This window comes from Lethenteron reissneri, chromosome 24 (genome assembly GCF_015708825.2).
Source record: "Lethenteron reissneri isolate LAM-NWPU_2019-01 chromosome 24, ASM1570882v1, whole genome shotgun sequence".
NCBI lineage: Eukaryota > Metazoa > Chordata > Hyperoartia > Petromyzontiformes > Petromyzontidae > Lethenteron > Lethenteron reissneri.
In genome coordinates this window covers 565,381-587,095 of record NC_083802.1, presented here as the reverse complement: position 1 = coordinate 587,095, position 21,715 = coordinate 565,381, and the positions used below count along the sequence as shown (strand labels likewise).

General features: G+C 55.2%; 1 protein-coding gene across 2 annotated transcripts; it reads right to left on the bottom strand.

Moving 5' to 3' along the window:
- Positions 1-591: 591 nt before the first annotated feature.
- LOC133346373 (mesoderm induction early response protein 2-like) lies at positions 592-21,715 on the bottom strand. Of its 2 annotated transcripts, none has more exons than XM_061557875.1 (13): positions 21,693-21,715; positions 14,443-14,467; positions 13,627-13,814; positions 12,622-12,822; positions 11,707-11,959; positions 10,210-10,295; positions 9,060-9,132; positions 8,273-8,535; positions 6,772-6,853; positions 5,137-5,228; positions 4,476-4,579; positions 2,451-2,722; positions 592-1,604 (listed from the first exon to the last, which is right to left on the bottom strand). In XM_061557875.1, the coding sequence occupies exons 1-13, from the start codon at positions 21,699-21,701 to the stop codon at positions 988-990; spliced, it is 2,265 nt and encodes a 754-aa protein (XP_061413859.1). In that variant the 5' UTR covers positions 21,702-21,715; the 3' UTR covers positions 592-987. The 2 variants fall into 2 exon arrangements, with proteins under 2 accessions (XP_061413859.1, XP_061413858.1); XM_061557874.1 differs by having other exon boundaries at positions 596-1,604; positions 4,452-4,579.

The following is a 21,715-nucleotide window of genomic DNA, read 5'->3' as shown; positions in this document are numbered from 1 at the left end:
AAAGAAAAAACGAACGACAAAAAAATAAACCCGCGAGACACGTCCGCCGGGAATACCTCGACCGCCACCGCCATCGCGTTCGCACGCAACTCCATTCATTCATTCATTCACCCACTCATCAATTCATTCACGAATTCATTCACTCGTGCGACAACCTCGCCCCCCCCCCCCCTCCCGAGCAGCCATGTCCCGTTCTCAGAAAGTTTCGCCGATTGTCCGACCGGCACCACGCTTCATGTGAGGTATGATCCATTATCAACCACAGTAAATCTTCCGTTTTTCTAGAAAGTTAAGAAAAACAAAAATGTCAAAAAGATGCGGAGAGGCTGTCTCACGGTCCTGTCTTTCAGTTTCCCCACGGGGGGTGACAGACTTGCGCTCCCCCCCCCCCCCCCCCCCCCGGCCAACCTTTGAACGTGACAGGCGCCCACGCCGGGAGACGCTGAGGGCCGAGCGTTCCATCGATTGCGGAGATTTCTCGCTGGATTCCGAGTTGTCGCGTGGCCACGTTGGTGCAAACTATTTTTTTAAAGTTTCGTTTTTTTTCCCATCTTCACCCCTCCCTCCGCCCACCGCCCCCCTTCCTCCTCCCCCGCCCGCGGCGCGACTTCCGGACAAAATCTTTGAACCAACGGAGGAGCAAAAAAATATATATATAGGAAAATCGAATCTCACACACGCGGGTTCCTGGGGCGGAGAAGGGCTTCAAGTATTTTCTCGAGATTCATTTTCCCCCGCGGAGTTTTTCGTTTTCCCCGTTTCCCTTGCCCATCGTTCCTCGCCACGGCTTCCCGTCGGTTTCGCTTGCCGTCGACGGCAAGGCCCTCCTGTTCTCACGTAACCGGGCCGACGGCGGCGGTCGTAACCACAACAACGGCGGTCGTAGCCGCGACGACGGCGCTGGTCGTAGACACGGCGACACGGAAGCTGCCCCCTTCCCTCGCTCCCCCCCCCCAGCCTCCCCCATCCTCTCTCGCTCTGAGGGGATCAAGTCGTCGTCGTGGAGACAGACTCTGACGGAACGACGGACGGCGGCGACGTCGTCGTCGAACTTGTCGACGACGTTGACGACGTTACGGTCCGTGCCGGCGCCGTCCCGTCATCGCCACCCCCCTCCCGCCGCGCGTCCGTCGCCAAACCCGGTGACGGCTCCCCGTCGGCGGGCTTCACCGCGGGCATCTCACCGTCGCCGGGCGAGCGAGCGGCCGTCTCGTCGTCCGCCCCCTTCTCCATCTCCTCCTCCTCCTCATCGCCCTCCTCCATCGCCTCCTCCTCCTCCTCTCCCCGCTCCGCCGTCACCGCATCCGCCTCCACCTTGACGTCCTCCGTCGAGGCGACGCCGGAAGGTTCGTCGGCGCTCTCGACGGCGGCGGTGGCGGCCATGGGCAATGATGCGGTGGAGGCGTCGCGGCCGCGCGCTGCCGCGCCGGTAGCTGCGGTGCCGTTGCCGGTCCTGTGGTTCGCGGCGACGCCGTTGGTGTAGGCGGTGGTCGTGGTGGCGGCGGCGGCGACGACGGCGCGGGGCGGCGGCGGTGACAGCGGCGTCTCCTCGTCCGGTCCGGCGTGCGCGTTGGTGCCGTTGTGTGGCGCTGCGGGTGCTGGGCCTGAGACGCACACACACGCACGCACACGCACGCACACGCACGCACACGCATGTACGCACACGGACCGGGGCGGCAACGTCAGTGAGCATGTGTGGTGAGTGCGGACCGAGCGCGGTGAGTGCGAGTGAGTGCCGAGTGTGACTTTTGTTGCATCGCTAAATATTTCCATTCGCATTTATGATTATTATTCGCATTTTTAGTAGTAGTAGTGTTATTATTAAATATACAACCGCCAAGGTTGTGCTCGAATCTCCACGCACGTCGGGATCGTCTCCACAACAGTTACCGCGAGCCACCCCCCACAAACCCCTCCTCTGTCTGTGTGTCGTGTCTGCGTGTCGTGTTTGTGTGTCGTGTTTGTGTGTCGTGTCTGTGTTTCGTGTCCGCGTGTGTCGTGTGTCATGTGTGGTGTTTGTGTGTGTCGTGTGTGTCATGTGTGGTGTTTGTGTGTGTCGTGTCTGCGTGTCGTGTGGTGTTTGTGTGTGTCGTGTTTGTGTGCGTGTTGTGTGCGTGTTGTGTGCGTGTTGTGTGCGTGCCGTGTTTGTCCTTGTAAAGGTCTCACCCCCAGTGCCCCCAACTGGACATCTGTGAAAAAAAAGAGCTTCGAAGCTCATCGGATTCCTCCTTCAGTCTAAACACAATATTCCGATTCTGATCCCACGCTCGTCATGCTGACCCCTCGACCTGCCGCCCCCCACCCCCCGCCCCCCTCTGACCTACGTACTCCCACGTCTGATTATTTTAATTCTCACTCGTTTACGACAGCACCAAACAACCAACAACAAGAAACACCAAACAAGCACCCGACAACAAACAAACGACAACAAAACATCCAAAAACGCTTGCCGAGGGCTCGCGGCGACGTCGACAACGGCGGCGGCAGTGGCGGCGACGTTGGGGGCGGCGCGAGGCGTGCGTGCACCCGCGGGGGCCCCTCTGCGTCGGGAGGGGCGGCCGCACCCCGCGGTGGCGACGGCTGCCGCTCGGCCTTGATGACGAGCGAGGGGAAGGCGTAGGGGCCCGACAGCGCGTCCGTGCGCAGCGTCAGCGTGAGCGGCCCCGGCGACGGCAGGCACGTGGCCCCCTCGCACTCGTCCAGCAGACGGTCCATGTAGTCCCTGGCAATGGGGGGGGGGGGGGGGGGCGGCCCAGATTAACCCAAATCTAAACTATTCTTATTTTTCTTAGGTTTTTTCGGTAAAGTCACGTAGGTCAAAAATTTTAATTAATAAAAGTAAAATAGAAATGAAATAAAAATCACGACGTTTCGGAGGCAACACAAGCTTCCGTCTTCAGGTGGAACCGTCACATCACGATACAGCTGTATCACTTGATATCACTTGATACAGCTATCGTGCTGTGACGGTTCCACCTGAAGACGGAAGCTTGTGTTGCCTCCGAAACGTCATGATTTTTATTTCATCTCTATATTACTTTTATTAATTTACATTTTTTACCTACGTGACTTTACCGAAAAAAACCTAAGCATATGAATCCTTGCAGTCACGAAAGCTTCAAATCTAGAATTATTCTTATTTTACCAGGTAAGGCCCACCGAGCTATTTAGCTCTTTTTCAGGAGGAACCTGGCTGGCGCGAGTGATAGCTCAACCAAGTGGCTCATCGTGTGGGCATTTATGGCAGTACTCTGAGCGCGTGACGTTGATTCTAAATGTGGAGGGTAAAAAACCGGAGAACCCGGAGAAAAATCCACATGACCACCACGGGGAGAGAGAGAGAGACACGCAGACTCCAAATACACAGCAGCAGGCGTCAGGGATCGGAATCGAAGCCACGACCTCCTGAACACCGAGTGAGGGAGAGTGAGTGAGCCGGAGAGTGAGTGTTTGAGTGGGTCTGTGGACAAGTGAGTGAGCAGGTAGGCTGGTGGGCGAGTGAGCTGGTGGGCGAGTGAGTTAGTGGGCGAGTGAGCTGGTGGGCGAGTGAGTTAGTGGGCTGGCCAACCGGTGGGCGAGCGAGCCTGTGAGTGAGTGAGTGAGCGAGCGAGTGGGTCGGTGGGCCGGCGAGTGAGCTGGGGGGCGAGTGAGCTGGGGGGCGAGTGAGCTGGTGGGCGAGTGAGTTAGTGGGCGAGTGAGCTGGGGGGCGAGTGAGCTGGTGGGCCGGCCAACCTGCGGGTGAGCGAGCCTGTGAGTGAGTGAGTGAGCGAGCGAGCGGGTGGGTGGGCTGGCGAGTGAGCTGGTGGGCGAGTGAGCTGGGGGGCGAGTGAGCTGGTGGGCCGGCTAACCTGCGGGTGAGCGAGCCTGTGAGTGAGTGAGTGAGTGGGTCGGTGGGCCGGCGAGTGAGCTGGTGGGCGAGTGAGCTGGTGGGTGAGTGAGTTCGTGGGCCGGCCAACCGGTGGGCGAGCGAGCCTGTGAGTGAGTGAGTGAGTGAGCGAGCGGGTGGGTGGGCTGGCGAGTGAGCTGGTGGGCGAGTGAGCTGGTGGGCGAGTGAGTTAGTGGGCCGGCCAACCGGTGGGCGAGCGAGCCGGTGTGTGAATGAGTGAGCGGGTCGGTGGGTGAGTAAATGGGCCGGCGGGTGAGCGAGCCTGTGAGCGAGTGAGTAAGTGAGCGGGTCGGTGAGCGAGCGAGCAGGTGACCGAGTGAGTGAGTGAGCGGGTCGGTGGGCGAGTGAGTAATTGGGCCGGCGGGCGAGCGGCCGAGCGGGTGAATGAGTGGGCGGGTCGGGAGGTGAGTAAATGGGCCGGCGGGTGAGCGAGTGAGTGAGTCGGCGGCTCGGTGAGCGAGCGAGCGAGCAGGTGAGCGAGTGAGTAAGTGAGCGGGTTTGGTGGGCGAGTGAGTGATTGTGCCGGCGGGCGGGCGGGCGAGCGGGTGGACGTGGGGGTCCTCACGTGACGCCGGGGTGCAGGCTGTACTTCTTCTTGCTCAGCCGGTGCTGCCTGGCAAAGAAGTCGTGGCGCTCCGACTTCTTCCACATGTAGTAGAAGGCCACGCACTCGCCCACGCTGCGCGAGCGAACCTGCACCACGGGGGGGGGCACCGGGGTCACGGCATGGGGGGGGGGGGGTTCAAAGGAGGGGGTTCAGAGGGGGTTCAAATGGGGGGGGGGTTCAGAGGAAGGGGTTCAGAGGGGGTTCAAATGGGGGGTGGGGTTCAAAGGAGGGGGTTCAGAGGGGGTTCAAATGGGGGGGGGGTTCAGAGGAAGGGGTTCAGAGGGGGTTCAAATGGGGGGGGGGGTTAGAGGAGGGGGTTCAAAGGGGGGGGGGGCAGATTCAGAGAAGGGGGGAGGGGTTCAGAGGAGGGGGGAGGGGTTCAGAGGAGGGGTTCAGAGAAGGGGGGGGGTTCAGAGGAGGGGGTTCTAAGGGGGGGGGTTCAGAGGAGGGGGGAGGGGTTCAAAGGGGGGGTGGGGTTCAGAGGAGGGGGTTCTAAGGAGGGGGGGGCAGGTCCTGGGCTCTCCAACCCCATGTAATTGAGGGGGGGGGCTGTGTTGTTGTTGTTATTGTCTGGTTGTGCTCTGGGGCTCTTGCCGCTGTTGCGTGCTCACGGCGCCGCCGCCACCGCCGCCAGCGCGCTCACCTTGTTGAGCTGTATCTGGAAGAAGTCCTTGCCGTACAGACGCAGGCCGTTCTCAAAGTCGCGGCACTCCTCCTCGCTCCAGCCCGTCTCCTCTGCGTGCCGCCACCACCACCACCACCCACCACACAAAGACAAAGATACCCCCCCGCCCCGTATAGCCTTAACAGACTGTTGGGGCAAGTGCTGTTAACGAGTATCAGCGCCTACGAAGGCCGGCACGGCACGCGAGGAGGGGGGGAAGGTGGGCGGCCAGCAACCATGCCCGGCCGCCTTTGTCTCCCGAGTGGCGATGTTTACTGCACACCGCACCAGGTACTCATTTGAGGCCGAGCCGACCTAGGGGAAGGCCCAGGACCGGTTCAGGTAATCGTCACCGGTGTTGGCCGTGAGCGGCAATCGAACTCGTTTCGACGGGTTCGCAGTGCAGCGCGCTACCTGCTACACTACTGCTCCCCACGTGACACACACACACACAAAGACCCCCCGTATAGCTTGGGGCAAGTGCTCTTAGCGAGCACCTACGAAGGCCGGCACAGTACATGAGGGGGTGGGTGGGTGGGTGGGTGGCCAACACCACGCCCGACCGCTGTGCCACCGACCCCCGCTCATATGAAGGCCCCTGCTCACACTGAGACAACCCCTACTCACACAGGACCCCCTACTCACACCGAGACGACCCCCTACTCACACCGAGACAACCCCTACTCACACTGAGACAACCCCTACTCACACTGAGACAACCCCTACTCACACCGAGACAACCCCTACTCACACCGAGACAACCCCTACTCACACTGAGACAACCCCTATTCACACTGAGACAACCCCTACTCACACCGAGACAACCCCTACTCACACCGAAACAACCCCTACTCACACCGAGACAACCCCTACTCACACCGAAACAACCCCTACTCACACCGAGACAACCCCTACTCACACCGAAACAACCCCTACTCACACCGAGACAACCCCTACTCACACCGAAACAACCCCTACTCACACTGAGATAACCCCTATTCACACTGAGACAACCCCTACTCACACCGAGACAACCCCTACTCACACTGAGACAACCCCTACTCACACTGAGACAACCCCTACTCACACTGAGACAACCCCTACTCACACCGAGACAACCCCTACTCACACCGAAACAACCCCTACTCACACTGAGATAACCCCTATTCACACTGAGACAACCCCTACTCACACCGAGACAACCCCTACTCACACTGAGACAACCCCTACTCACACTGAGATAACCCCTATTCACACTGAGACAACCCCTACTCACACCGAGACAACCCCTACTCACACTGAGACAACCCCTACTCACACTGAGACAACCCCTACTCACACCGAAACAACCCCTACTCACAGAGGACCCCCTACTCACACCGAGACAACCCCTACTCACACCGAAACAACCCCTACTCACAGAGGACCCCCTACTCACACCGAGACCCCTTACACACAGAGGACCCCCTACTCACACCGAGACCCCTGACTCAGACCAAGACACCCCCCTGCTCGCCCTAAGTAACCCTAGGGGAATCCCTAGCTCAGCCTGGGAGCCCAACACACCCCCCCCCCTATCCCCACCCCCCCCCACCCCCCCCCCACCCCCCCCACCTTTGACGGCGCGGTCGTTGGAGCGCATCTTGGCGAGTGCTCGGCGCGCTTCGTAGTTGCTCCTCATGAGCTCGTACAGAGCCTGGGGGGGGGGGGGGAGGAAGAGGAGGGAGAGAATGGGGGGGAGAGGGGGCGCAGAGGGTGGGCGGGAGAAAGGGGAGAGGGGGGAAGGGGGAGAATGGGGAGAATGGGGGGGATGGGGGGGGAGGGAGTTTAGGGGGGAGGGGGGGTGCAGCCAGGGGGAGGGGGGGGGAGGGGGCGTGAGTTTAGGGGGTAGAGGGGGTGCCAGACCCGGGGGGAGGGGGAGAGAGTTTAGGGGGGAGGGGGGACGCCGTCGGGGTGGTGCTCGCCAGGCCACCAGCCTCGTGTGCCACCGTGCCGGACTTCACCGTCAGGTGCTGCTGCTCGCTGACAGCACTTGCCCCTACAGCCGGTGTGGGCTATATGGGGGATCTTTGTAGACCTCCTGCCAGCGGTGAGTTCACGTGAAACCTCAAAGCGCACCTAGCCTGGCACGAGCGCCGTGGTGACGCCACCGCCACTTAGTGGCGGAAAGCGCTGCTGTTGCTCTTGTTGCTGTTGTATGTGGGCCTGTGCCGTGACCGACTGCCGGCAGGCAGCAAGTCTGGGACACTAGCAACCTCAATGTGCACCTAGCCTGGCACGAGCCACACAAAACATCCCCCATATAGCCTGTAACAGACTGTACGGGCAAGTGCTGTTAGCGAGCACCTATGAAGGCCGACACAGCACACGAGGGGGTGGGTGGCCAGCACAACGCCCGACCGCCTTTGTCTCCCCAGTGACGTTGTTTACACATCGCACCAGGTTACTCATTTGAGGCTGAGTCGACCCAAGACTGGTTTAGATAATCGTGACCGGTGTTGGTGGCTGTGATCGGGAATCGAACTCGAGTCGTCGGGTTCGTAGCACAGCGCTAACCGCGACACAACCGCTCCCTACTAGCCACACACACACACATATACGTGCGCGCGCACACAATTGCATCATTGTCATCGTCGCCACCACCACCACCACCAACACCACCGACACCACCGCCGCCACCACCAACACCACCACCAACACCACCGCCGCCACCACCACCGCCACCACCGACACCAACGCCGCCACCACCGCCACCACCAACACCACCGCCGCCACCACCGACACCTGCCGTCATCACCACCACCACCAACACCAACGCCACCACCAACGCCACCACCACCACCACCGACACCACCACCACCACCGCCGCCACCGACACCACCGCCGTCACCACCAACGCCACCACCACCACCACCACCGACACCACCACCACCACCGATACCACCACCACCACCACCGCCGCCACCACCGCCACCACCGACACCACCGCCGTCACCACCACCACCACCACCAACGCCACCACCACCACCACCGACACCACCACCACCACCACCGACACCACCACCACCACCACCGCCACCACCACCACCGACACCACCACCACCACGGCGCCCACCTGCTCGCGATCGCGCACGTGGTTGCCCTCAGGGATGGCGTGGAGGCCCCCGCCGCCCCCTCCCCCGACTCCCCCCCCGGGCCCTCCCCCCTCTCCCCCTCCCCCCTCTCCCCCGCCCCCTCCTCCTCCCCCCCCTTCTCCCCCACCCCCGTGATCGTCCCCCTCCCCGCCGGGCCTGGCGGCCTCGCGCAGGAATCCCTCCAGCTCGCCGTCGAGCAGCAGCGGGCACGGCCTCCACAGCAGCTGGTCCTCGCCCTCGTACGCTGGCGGGGGGGGGGGGTACGGGTTAGGTGATGGTAGCATGGGCTGGTGACATGGCGAGTGGGTTAGGTGATGGTAGTGGGGGCAGGCTGGCTACTGGGTTAGGTGATGGTAGTAGGGGCAGGCTGTCTACTGGGTTAGGTGATGGTAGTAGGGGCAGGCTGGCTACTGGGTTAGGTGATGGTAGTGGGGGCAGGCTGGCTACTGGGTTAGGTGATGGTAGTAGGGGCAGGCTGGCTACTGGGTTAGGTGATGGTAGTGGGGGCAGGCTGGCTACTGGGTTAGGTGATGGTAGTAGGGGCAGGCTGGCTACTGGGTTAGGTGATGGTAGTAGGGGCAGGCTGGCGAGCGGGTTAGAGGTTAGTCGTATTAGTGGCTGTCTGGCTATTGGGTTAGTGGTTAGTAGTAGTCATAGTCGTAGTTGTGGCTGGCTACTATGGGGAAAAGTTCGACTTCCAGTGCCAAGAAAGTGGTAGAGTGGCAGCCACCGCGCCGGTGCGTCTCGCCGATGCCGAGAGGGCCTCACCCTTCTCGCCGTCCTGGTAGCGGCAAATCCCCGTGGGCACCTCGGCCTGGTACATGGAGCCCACCATGATCTCCTGGCACCGGGGCGGGGGGGGGAGGAGGCAGAGTCGTGGCAAAACGATGACAACCCTCGATTCATGGGGACCTTTTTTGCTAGTTTCAAAGTATTGAAAATGATGAATCGGCTTTACCTTTCGGGGCAATAAAACAGGAGTTGTGTTCAGATGTTCAAAGAATCAAGCCGGTGTAGGGCCAGTCACTTTCAAGCCCGTGAAACCCCCCAAGGCACCCCCCCCCCGCAACCGCGACCTCCTGCCAAGCGAGCAGTCGACACTTTCAAGCGACCTCAACGCGCACCTGGCCTGGCGCAAGCGCTGCCGTGACGTCGCCGTGACGATGACCGCCAACTCTGGTCGACCTCGTAGCGGCGGCAGCGGCAAACTTTTAGGCTCGGCCATCGAACAAAAGACGGCGGTCGCCGCATCGCACAGTGCTTTCTGGTGCGCTTCTGCGGCCGTCTGGAACGCTCTCTTCCTTCCGGCATTAGGAAGCCACTCGGAGCTACGGCACTTTTAGATCATCATCGAGCTTGTACAAACTGCCCACCGCTTACATTAACATTGGCTGCTGATATTTGGGCAACGCCCATATCAAACCTTTATAAACAATTTACCTTTAGAAGCTAACCCCCTCTTCCTGATGACGAATGCTTGCGATGGAAACGTCGCAATTTTTTGTTTATTTGAACCTATCTACGCGACTTTACCGAAAGACCCAAAGAATACAAACTGACTTCTTCAAAACTGCTTGTTTGTTGTTGTGTTTAGTTTGTTGTCCTGGCCCCCGCACCTCCGATTAGCACGGTTGGCTATGTACTGTGCGAACGAAGATCAACGTGCGTGCACTCGTACTGTTGTCGGTTAGCGGCCAACTGCCATTGCCGCTGTCGTTGTCGTCAACTGGACATCTGTGAAACAGAGCTTCACAGCTCATCGGATTCCCCCGGTATAAATACATATTCTGATTGTGTTGCTTGTGTGCGAGGTGATTGAATGAAAATGAACGGACTGACCGCAGCTGGGGTGGGCCGGGGGAGGGGGGGAGCGGGGGAGGGGGGCGTGGGGGAGGGGGGCGCGGGGGTGCCTTCTTACTTTCTTCCAGTCGTCGGACGGCATGTAGTCCTCGTCGTCCTCCGACTCGGAGCTGCCCTTGTCTCCCTCACCCAGCAGAGCTCGCGCTGCCGACAGCAGCGCAGCGGGGGGAGTGCCCGGGTGGAGGGGGTGGAGGGGGTGGAGGGGGTGGAGGGGGGGAGAAGGCGCCACACGGTCACACGCGGTGCTACGCATTACGATTCACAGTGGACGCTCCGTACAGGAGGGTGCTTCGGTTCAACCTCTATGATCTCCTCTATGAGTTCGATGACCTCGATGACCTCCTCTATGACCTCCTCCATGACCTCGATTACCTCAATGACCAATGTGACCTTGATGACCTCCTGTGACCTCGATTGCCTCAATTACCTCCCTCTATGACCTCCTCTATGACACAGCTGGGCAAACTGCCCTTGGGACACGACATTTTCATTTTCGCTGCTCCACAACGAGATACAATCCCGTACTCGACCCGTTCTTATTTCCGTCGGACAATCCTAAACATCCACGAGGCGCTATCCGATTCGTCTATTCACAGCTCCCAGATATCCGCACGCAATTTGGATCAAAGGAATTTAAAACTTTTTCAACTATTTTTTTTATTTTACGAGGTAAGGCCCCACTGAGCTGCTATATACCTCTTTTTCAGAGGCAGGCCTGGCCACAAATGTTAGTTCAACGAAGTGGACTTATCATCATCATCGTGTGGAAATGTATAGCAGCAGCCAAACATTTCGATTTAAAGCTTTCGTGACTGCAGGGATTCATATTCTTGGTTCTTTCGGTAAAGTCACGTAGAATGGAAATAATAAAATAATAAAAATAGAACCAAGAAGAGCAGCCAAACAGTTTACATGAACGATGTTGATTCTAAATGTGAAGGGAAAAACTGGAGGACCCCGGAGAAAAATCCACGCGACCACAGGGGGAGAGAGAGAGACAGACACTCAAACTCCAAATATACAGCAGGCATCGTCAGGGTCGAACCCACTACCTACTGTATACCGGACGAGGTAGTTAACATCTCATAGCCACTGTGATGATGAGAGAGACGCACGCAAACTCCAAATATACAACAGGCATTGTCAGGGTCAGGATCGAACCCATGACCTCCTGTACACCAGGCGAGGTAGTTAACATCTCAGAGCCGCCACGGCACCCCCTGGCAGGACGCTCCTGAAAAATGAGCCACGAGACTCAGCGAGGCGCTCTTGGGTAAACAAACAAAACCACCAACAACTACGAGACGCATGACATCAATCAGTCCTAAGTGGCAGTCTCTGCCAATGTCCGGGTGCCGGCAACATCGGCCTGCAACCGCGGCACCCCGTCTGATGTGGCCGTCCCTTCTGATGTGGCCGCCCCGTCTGATGTGGCCGCCCCTTCTGATGTGGCCGCCCCGTTTGATGGTTGGGGGCGGGGGCGAGGCCCGAACATCGGGAACCACGCGGCGTCGCCGCCGCACCGGGCCCGGCCGGCTAGGCCGGCGGTACTCACAGCGCAGCGTCCGCGTCAGGAGGTCCGGCCGCTCGGCAGAACCGGCAAGGGGCACGAGGTCGTCGGCGGACGACTCGGTCTCCTCGCCCTCCTCCTCCATCTCCTCGCCCTCCTCCCCGGCCCGAGCCGCCGCCACCGCCGCCGCATCCTCCTCCTCCGCCTTCTCCCCCACGCCGTCAGCTTCCTGCCGGGGCTCCGCCTCTTCCTGCTCTGGCTCCTCCCCATCGACGCTGGGCCCCGCCTCAATGCCCGCCTGCGGGAGGTCGAACGGAACAAAGCGGGGGAGGCGGCGATGGTGCCGCGGTTAGGGCGCTGCGCTACCAACCCGGCTACGACCCGAGTTCGATTCCCGATCGCGGCCAACACACCAACGCCGGTGATGATTATCTGAACCGGTCCTGGGCCTCCCCAAGGTCGACTCAACCCCAAAATGAGTACCTGGTGCGGTGTGTAAACATCGCCAATGGGGAAACAAAGACGGCTGGGCATGGTGCTGGCCATTCCAACCCCTCGATGTTCACCAAATAGATTGAACATCTTAACAGCTCCTGTTTAATTGCCAGAAAGGGTAAAACAAAGGCCCCATAGCTACAACTCCATTGCCATCGGACACAAGTGTGGGGTTCATCTTCCTTTCCGGAGCACCTCATGAAGCCGGAGGAGACGCGTCGCTCAACAATGACGAAGGAGCCAATTCTTGAGTCGTCACCCGAGATGATTACGGGGCCCGGCGCGTGCCAAAAACAGAAGCCCACAGTCGACATTTGCCGGGAATAAATCGGTCCCCCCCCCCCCCCCCCTTTTTTCTCTTCTTTACCCCCCAACGGCAAAGCGATTTCAGCCAACACAAGAAAATCTGACCCCGGCGGCGGCGGCGGCATAGAAAGGTCGTGAAGTGTAAAAGGGGGTCGTGACCTTTCCGTCAGGTTTCTCCGACGGTTGCTGCTGCTGCGTCGGTCCCTCCTCCTCTTCCCGCTCTTCCGCCTCCTCCCCCTCCTCCTCCCCCTCCCCCTCCTCCTCGTGCGCGTCCGTGCCGTTACCCGCCGCGTTGGCCACGGGGACGGTGCTGCCGTAGCCGTAGAGAACCAGCAGCTGGTCCAGCGGCATCTCCCCCTCCTGCGCGGCAAGGCATGACACGACGGGGCACACACGCGTCACGCACACGTCACGCACGCGTCACGCACAACAACAGCAGCAACGGCCGCCGTTCACCGCCAAGTGGCGGTGACGTCACCACGGCACCTGTGCCAGGCCAAGTGCACTTTGAGGCCATCGGATGACGTGTCGAAGGCTCGGCTGTTGGCAGGGGGTCCACGGGACAGACCCACAGGTGCCATGGGTTGACTGACTGAGATGACTGGTGGATGCACCGTCTGTACTCCCCACTTTGCCAACTTGGCAGTACTTGGCAGTACACGGCGCACTCACACACACACGTGACATATTATACACACGAGCAAACGCACATGGTAGACACACAGCATACATTAGACACACGCGTCACACACAGCGCACCAAAAAATACGAACATCCCCCCCCCCCCCATATAGCCTTAACAGACTGTTGGGGCAAGTGCTGTTCGCGAGTAGCATCTATGAAGGCCGGCACGACACTCGACGGGTTGGGTGGCAAACACCACGCTCGGCCGCTTTTGTCTCCCGAGTAAGCGATGTTGTCTGAACCGGTCATGGGCCTCCACTAGATCGACTCAAAAGTGGTCAGGCGTGTGCCACAGTGCCGGCCTTCATAGGTGCTGCTGTTCGCTAACAGCACTTGCCCCAACAGTCTGTTAGAGAATACATGGGGGATCTTTGTCTTGGTCTACTTCATAGGCACTTTTGCTCGCGAACAGCACTTGCCCCCACATTCTCTTAGAGGCTACACTGGGGGGTGGGGGGTTGGGGGGGATCTCTATCGTGCCTTCTCCAGGTCGTTGATCTCGGACGTGAAGTCCGTGTCGCCCTCGAGCGCCTCCTCCTCGTCCAGCGTCCTCTCGTTGTCCACGTCGTGCAGCATCATCTCGGCCGTCACCTCGAAGTCCCGGTCCTCCCAGCCCACGCCGGCCGGAGCTACGGCGGCACCGCCTCCGCCAATGCCGCCTCCACCGCCTGCCACGGCGCGCGGAAGCGTTCACCGTCACCACCGATGACTACTACTAACAACGCGCGAGGTGATAACGCTGTTTTAAAAATCGACCTGTGTCTCAGAAATGGAAATTTATAGCGGCAACCAAATAACTCGAAACACGTGACGTCGATTCTAAATGCGGAGGGGAAAAACCGGAGGATGCGGAGAGAAATCCTACGCGACCACGGGGCGAGCAAGATGCAAACTCCAAATATACAGCAGCAGGCGTCAGGGGTCGGGATCGAACCCAAGACCTCCTGTATACCAGACGAGGTAGTTAACATCTCCTAGCCACCGTGGCACCCACAACCACTACACACCACACGGTGATACGACCACCACTCCCTGCCACCACTACCGCTAACCACCCCGTTGATAACGCACGTTGTGATACTAACGCCATTCTGCAGATGTCAAAAAGTAGACACGCAGTATCCGCCTCCTGCAGTCCATTCTCTAACCAAGGAGTCGCAACGCAACACGCCAGAGACGTCAAAGCGGATCCTTCACTCGCCTACGGGACGATCGGGAGGTGGGGGGGGGATGACAAACGTTGAAATAACAAGCTGTGTGCGCTGCGCGAGCATCATGTGGTGCGCTTGGGCTCACCCGAGCTGGCGATCCCATTTGAGCCCTGTCGCAGAAGAAGCACAACGCAAAACGGAGAGAGACGGAGCAACGTCAGACACAGCAGACGATGGCGACATCACCGTGCCACGACCGCGTGGTGTTATATTATTATATCAGATCACGGCGCGATATTGCATGCAACGTGACCAAGTGCCATTTCCGCGGAACGCGTTCTTTGTTGTATATAACGACGCGGGCGTGAGTCGGATATCGCGAGGCGATCGAGTGAACGGAACTGCAACGCCGTCGCGCGCGGTGGAAATAAGCGGTTCCAGCGCCTGCACTCGGCGTAGCGTTGTCGCGCGAGGCATCCAGATGCTGCAAGACGCTACCCCCCACGCGCACCTCGGTCTCCGTGTCATCGCGGCGTTGTCGCGTACCGCGCTCTGCTCCCCACATGATGTAATTATATATTAGATGGGGACTCCTCCCCCTCTACTTACGAACATTCGAACTTTCAGAGATACGAACTAACCTGGTCCGTATGTCCAGTTGACCGCTCGGACCGAGAGTTTTAAGAACAACCGCCGCACAACAGATGGCGGTCGTGGCATCTACATCTGCAGAACGTGAAGAACCAGTGGCATCTACATCTGCAGAACGTGAATAACCAGTGGCATCTACATCTGCAGAACATAAAGTACCAGTGGCATCTACATCTGCAGAACGTGAAGAACCAGTGGCATCTACATCTACAGAACGTGAAGAACCAGTGGCATCTACATCTACAGAACGTGATGAACCAGTGGCATCTATATCTACAGAACGTGAAGAACCAGTGGCATCTACAGAACGTGAAGAACCAGTGGCATCTACATCTGCAGAACATGAAGAACCAGTGGCATCTACATCTACAGAACGTGAAGCACCAGTGGCATCTATGTCTACAGGAGATTATACAACTTGTAAAGCCATTCCCCGTGTTTAGTGTACACGCCGCAAAACGCGTTTGGCATTGGCAGGAGTAAAGTTGGACTTACGAACAAATCGACTTACGAACGGACCTCTGGAACATAACGCGTTCGTAAGTAGAGGAGCCCCTGTAACGCGATTTTTCCATAATGCGGTGCTCCTCAGGAACGCAACTACTACTACTGCGCTACAGTAGAGAACAGTCTGTACGTACAGGGTGCAGCCCTTGGTCGATCCACTGCTGCATGAGGCGCTCCCCACGCCGTTCAGGGTCATTGGGAATTAATCGAACAAACTTATTTGGCGAAAGGAGGGGAACACAGTCGCGGGAACGTACAAGTACAGTACAATATGGACATGTTGGCTGCAATGCCCTCCTCTGTCCACAGCGTAGCACCGCAGCAGCCTACGTACACCGACGCAATTACATCTGCAACCAAACCGCTGCACCTTTGCCTGCCCGCGATTCAGGTCTGTTCACTCAATTAGCCACGCACACCTGTGGTTATATCACACCTTTTACTCGCCAATAACCTGTCAAAACACCCCTGTGCCTCTCCACGCTGACGGCTAACCCCATAGCCTCAGCGATACGAGTGCCACTCGTTGAAACGCAGCTTCACCTGTGCACATCAACGAGTATTTTTTTATTCTACCAGCTAAGACCCACTGAGCTATACATAGCTCTCTTTCAGCCCCAACCTGGGCATCATCACAAATGGTAAGCGGCTCATCACGTGGAAATCTATAGCAGCAGCCAAATACTCTAAACGCGCAATGTCGATTCTAAGTGTGGAGGGAGAAAACCGGAGGACCTGGAGAATAATCCACGCGACCACGGGGAGAGAGAGACACGCAAACTCCAAATATACAGCAGGCGTCAGGGTCGGGATCGAGCCAACGACCACCTGTATGTCAGGCGAGGTAGTTAACATCTCGCCACCGCGGCACCCCTGTGTTATGCTATATACTCAAAACACCCTTATCTGTGCGTGCACACCTGTAGCCAAAATACACCCCTGTAAGAGACACCCAGATCCATCTTAGTTGTTACTTTTCGTACACATGCATGTTGAACTTCTGTCACACCGTAAGTAGCTGACCGTGCTAATCGGAGGTGCCGGCGGGGGGGGGGGGAATGACAACAAACTAAACACAACAACAAATCAGTTCCAAATAAATGCGTTTGTCAATCTAAATGATTGAAAAGTGCACAGCTCTCCAGTGGCTTCCTAATATCGGAAAGGAAGAGCGTTCCAGACGGCCGCAGAAGCGCATCCGAAAGCGCCACGCGAGGCAGTGTTGACCCGTCTTTGTTCGATGGCTCCTGTCATGCTCTGTTGTACTGTTCATTGTCGTAACGCTTTTCATCTTTAACCGCCCATAATTCGAATTAACTACTAACAACAGTGCAACAGGACACAAATCCAGCAGTATCAACAGCACAAGCATCGAATAGCTGTGTAATAAAACCCATAATCACTGAACAAAAGTAAACTATTAAATTTCGATTTAAAGCTTTCGTGACTGCAGGGATTCATCTTCTTGGTTCTTTCGGTAAAGTCATGTAGAAGGGAAGTAATAAAATAATAAAAATAAAACATAATAAAATAAAATAATTCTCACGACGTTTCGGCTACAACGCAAGCAGCCTGAATACGGCTGCTTGCAAGCAGCCTGAATACGGCTGCTTGCGTTGTAGCCGAAACGTCGTGAGAATTATTTTATTTTATTATGTTTTATTTTTATTATTTTATTACTTCCCTTCTACATGACTTTACCGAAAGAACCAAGAAGATAAACTATTAAACTTAAACAATGTTTTTAGTTTATCTGATAAGGCCACACTGAGTCGCTACGTAACTCTTTTTCAGGAGCGACCTGGCTTTCACAAATGATAGTTCAACAAAGTGGGCTTATCGTCACGTGGAAATGTATAGCAGGCAAATACTCTAAAACGCGTGACGTTGAGTCTAAATGTGGAGGGAAAACCCGGAGAAACAGGAGAAAAATTCACGTGACCGCGAAGAGAGAGAGAGACACACGCAAACTTCAAAAAATGGAGGCATTTCCAGGGTCGGAATCGAACACATCACCTCCTGTATACCAGGCGAGGTAGTTAACATCTCCTAGCCACCGTGGCACCCACGGTGGTGAGAACAGTACCAGCAACACTATAACACAACAGCGCCTGTAACAAGACGACAAGAGTCAATTAAAAAAAGCATCAATCAACAACACGTCACACTTGATATCACACGGTCCCACGCTTAGACAAAAACGTCCTATAAAGGGGCCCCTCTGCTTACGAACGAGTTATGTTCCAGAGGTCTGTTCGTCAGTCGATTTGTTCGCAAGTTCAACTTTACTCCCGTTGATTACAAACACGTTGTACGGCGTGTACACTAAACACGGGGGATGGTTTTAAAAGTTGTATAATCTCCTGTAGACAGATGCCACTGGTTCTACACGTTCTGCAGATGTAGATGCCACTGGTTCTTCACGTTCTGTAGATGCCACTGGTTCTTCACGTTCTGCAAATGTAGATGCCACTGGTTATTCATGTTCTGCAGACGTAGATGCCACTGGTTCTTCATGTTCTGCAGATGTAGATGCCACGAGTTCTTCATGTTCTGCAGATGTAGATGCCACTAGTTATTCATGTTCTGCAGATGTAGATGCCACTGGTGCTTCACGTTCTGCAGATGTAGATGCCATTGGTGCTTCACGTTCTGCAGATGTAGATGCCACTGGTTCTTCATGTTCTGCAGATGTAGATGCCACTGGTTCTTCACGTTCTGCAGATGTAGATGCCACTGGTTCTTCACGTTCTGCAGATGTAGATGCCATTGGTTCTTCACGTTCTGCAGATGTAGATGCCACTGGTTCTTCATGTTCTGCAGATGTAGATGCCACTGGTTCTTCACGTTCTGCAGATGTAGATGCCATTGGTTCTTCACGTTCTGCAGATGTAGATGCCACTGGTTCTTCACGTTCTGCAGATGTAGATGCCACTGGTTCTTCACGTTCTGCAGATGTAGATGCCACTGGTGCTTCACGTTCTGCAGATGTAGATGCCATTGGTTCTTCATGTTCTGCAGATGTAGATGCCACTGGTTCTTCACGTTCTGCAGATGTAGATGCCATTGGTGCTTCACGTTCTGCAGATGTAGATGCCACTGGTTCTTCATGTTCTGCAGATGTAGATGCCACCACCGCCATCTGTTGCGTGGAGGTTGAACCTACGACTCTCGGTTTCGAACAGGCAAATGGACATCGACAGCTTTGTTCGTATCTCTAAAAGTTCGTAAGTCGAATGTTCGTAAGTAGAGGAGTCCCTGTAAATTCAAATTCTTCAAGGTCCGACGCACCAATCACGTGGACTTTACCTGGTAAGATAGTTTAATTTTATTTTCGTATTAAAAAAAAGTTATTAGTTTACTTTTCATATACTCTGCACTCCTATCGTGTTTTGTAATTGTTTGTCGTACCGTTCTGACCCCGTAGCCCTACTGTACATCTGTAAAAAAAATAGTTATATCGCTCATCGGATTCCTCCTAAAGTATAAATAAAGATGCTGATAATAATGAATCAACGACGCCACGCCACAAACTTAATTAACCATCAACTCTGCATGACCGCCAATACTTCCAAAAGCAGTGATACCAACACACACACACACCAATCAACGGCAATTAGATATGTAACGGAGAGGGCGCATTGTAACCGTGGCGAGATGTTAACTACCTCGCCTGGTATGCACAATGTCGTGGGTTCGATCCCGACCCTGACGATGCCTGCGGCTGTATATTTGGAGTTTGTGGTCGCGTGAATTTTTCTCTGGATCCTCCAGTTTTCCCCTCCACATTTAGAATCAATGTCACGCGTTTTGAGTTATTTGGCTGCTACAATAAATTTCCTAGTGATGATGATATGCCACTTAGTTGAGCTATCATTTGTGATAGCTAGGTTGCTTCGAAAAATAGCTACTATATAGGTCAGAGGGCCTTACCTGGTTAAATAAAAAAAATACTTTAGCATGGCTAAGTTTTCCCTCCACATTCAGAATCAACGTCACACGTTTGGAGTATCTGGCTGCTGCTATACATTTCCACATGTTAAGCCACTGTTGAGCTATCATTTGTGATAGCTAGGTTGTTTCGAAAAATAGCTACTATATAGGTCAGTGGAGCCTTACCTGGTAAAATAAAAAAACTTTTACATACCGACAGTTTCGTTTCTCCTCCATATATAGAATCACCTTTACGCGAGTATTCAGACTGCTATAAATGTCCACGTGATGATGATAAACCACGTTGGGATATAATTTGTGAAGCCAGGTCGCTTCTGGTAAAACGCGTGACAATTTCGCAGCCCAGTGGGGCGTTACCTGGTAAAAAAAATTGTAAATACTCTAGTAGTAAACAGACATCTTAGATTGCTTCCTCTTGGTCGACGTGAAGTTTGCGCGAACTATTGACAGTGACCTTAAGACTTAAATCAAAGTATTTACGGTCGCACCTCTGATTAAGCATGGTTGGCTACGTACGTACTCACACAGAGACCCACAGACTCACACAGAGATCCATAGACTCACACAGAAACCCATAGACTCACACAGAGACCCATGGACTCACAGAGACCCATGGACTCACAGAGACCAATAGACTCACAGAGACATAGACTCAGAGACCCATAGACTCACACAGAGACCCATAGACTCACACAGAGACCCATAGACTCAAACAAAGACCCACAGACTCACACAGACCCATAGACTCACAGAGACCCATAGACTCACACAGAGACCCATAAACTCACACAAGAGACCCATAGACTCACACAGAGACCCATAGACTCACACACAGACCCATAGACTCACACAGAGATCCACAGACTCATACTCACAGAGTCCCATAGACTCACACAGACCCATAGACTCACACAGACCCACAGACTCAAACAGAGACCCATAGACTCACACACAGACCCATAGACTCACACAGAGATCCACAGACTCATACTCACAGAGACCCATAGACTCACACAGAGACCCACAGACTCACACTTGACCCATAGACTCACAGAGACCCACAGACTCACACAGAGACCCAGACTCACAGAGACCCAGTTTGTTGTCCTTCCCTCCGCACCTCCGAATAGTAGTTGGCTACGTACGGTGCTAAAGAAGTCCAACATACGTACATAAATACATGACAAAAACCACAAATGCAGATTTGTTTTGTTGCAGGAACTTCTAATGCCGTTGTTTGCGTAACGTAGAGATTTATGTATATGGCTTGATCAACAGTGAGGCACACAAGACGACACTCCTCTGAATATTTGTTTAGTGGAGGAATCCGATGATCTGTAAAGCTCTTACCCCCCACCCCCCACCGTTCCGACCCACGAGCCATCTTCACAGAGCGTAGCCAAACTTAGATTTGGAGCCATACTCTTAGGTTGTTTCGGTAAAGTCACGTAGGTAAAAATAAGTAATAAAAATAAATAATAATAGAAATAAAATTATTAATAATTATTTTTATAATAGAAATAAAGTCATTTTTATTTATTTTCTTGTTTATTTTTTACCTACGTGACTTTACCGAAAACCCCTAAGAGTAGCCAAACTTGATTTGGAGCTTTCGCGACTGCAGGAATTACTCTGTGGTTCTTTTGTTAAAGTCACGTACAGTAGAAATAAAAAGATAATTAAGTAACAGCATGCGACGTTTCGAATGCAACACGAACAATCATCGTCGTCGCAGTCAGTTTAGTTGCACTCGAACAGCCTCGGCAAGGATTGGTGACGGCTTTAGTTTCAATGTTTAGTACGCGTTGTTTGTTATTCTTGTCCCGACGTTTTAGTCAACCCCCTACTGGAGGAGGTGGTGGTGGTGCATTAAAGAGCTTTACAGCGCTTCGGATTCCTCAAGCTTCCAAATCGTTACTCCAAATTGCGATGTTGCTCAGTAGGATCTTGCTGCCACGCTACCAAAGCAACAGCAGCAGCAGCGACGGCATTTAAGTAACAAGTTACACGAAGATGATATTACGTCAAAACTAAATTCCGGCTACTTTTTTTCCCGCTTCCCCGCGACGCGGATTTGGGGGGGGGGGAGAGTTCGTTCACGGACCCGCGCGGTCGTTCGCTCGCTCGAGGAAGGATGATAACAAGAAGCAGCGAGAAAGACGACGACGATGTGAGGGGGGATAGAGAGAGAGAGAGATGGAGGGGGGGGAGAGTCGAAGCGCCGAGCAAAAGTCTGCCCGGCGCCCTCACACCACCAGCAGCAGCAGCAGCACACCGCCTCACCTCCGCCATGTTGGTGACCCCCT

Excerpts from the sequence above, each read along its gene's own strand:
- LOC133346373 (XM_061557874.1), bottom strand. Across the intron at positions 11,960-12,621 it reads CGGAGAAACCTGACGGAAAG|GCGGGCATTGAGGCGGGGCC; the intron begins GTCACGACCCCC and ends GACCTCCCGCAG. Across the intron at positions 5,229-6,771 it reads CAACGACCGCGCCGTCAAAG|AGGAGACGGGCTGGAGCGAG; the intron begins GTGGGGGGGGTG and ends GGCGGCACGCAG.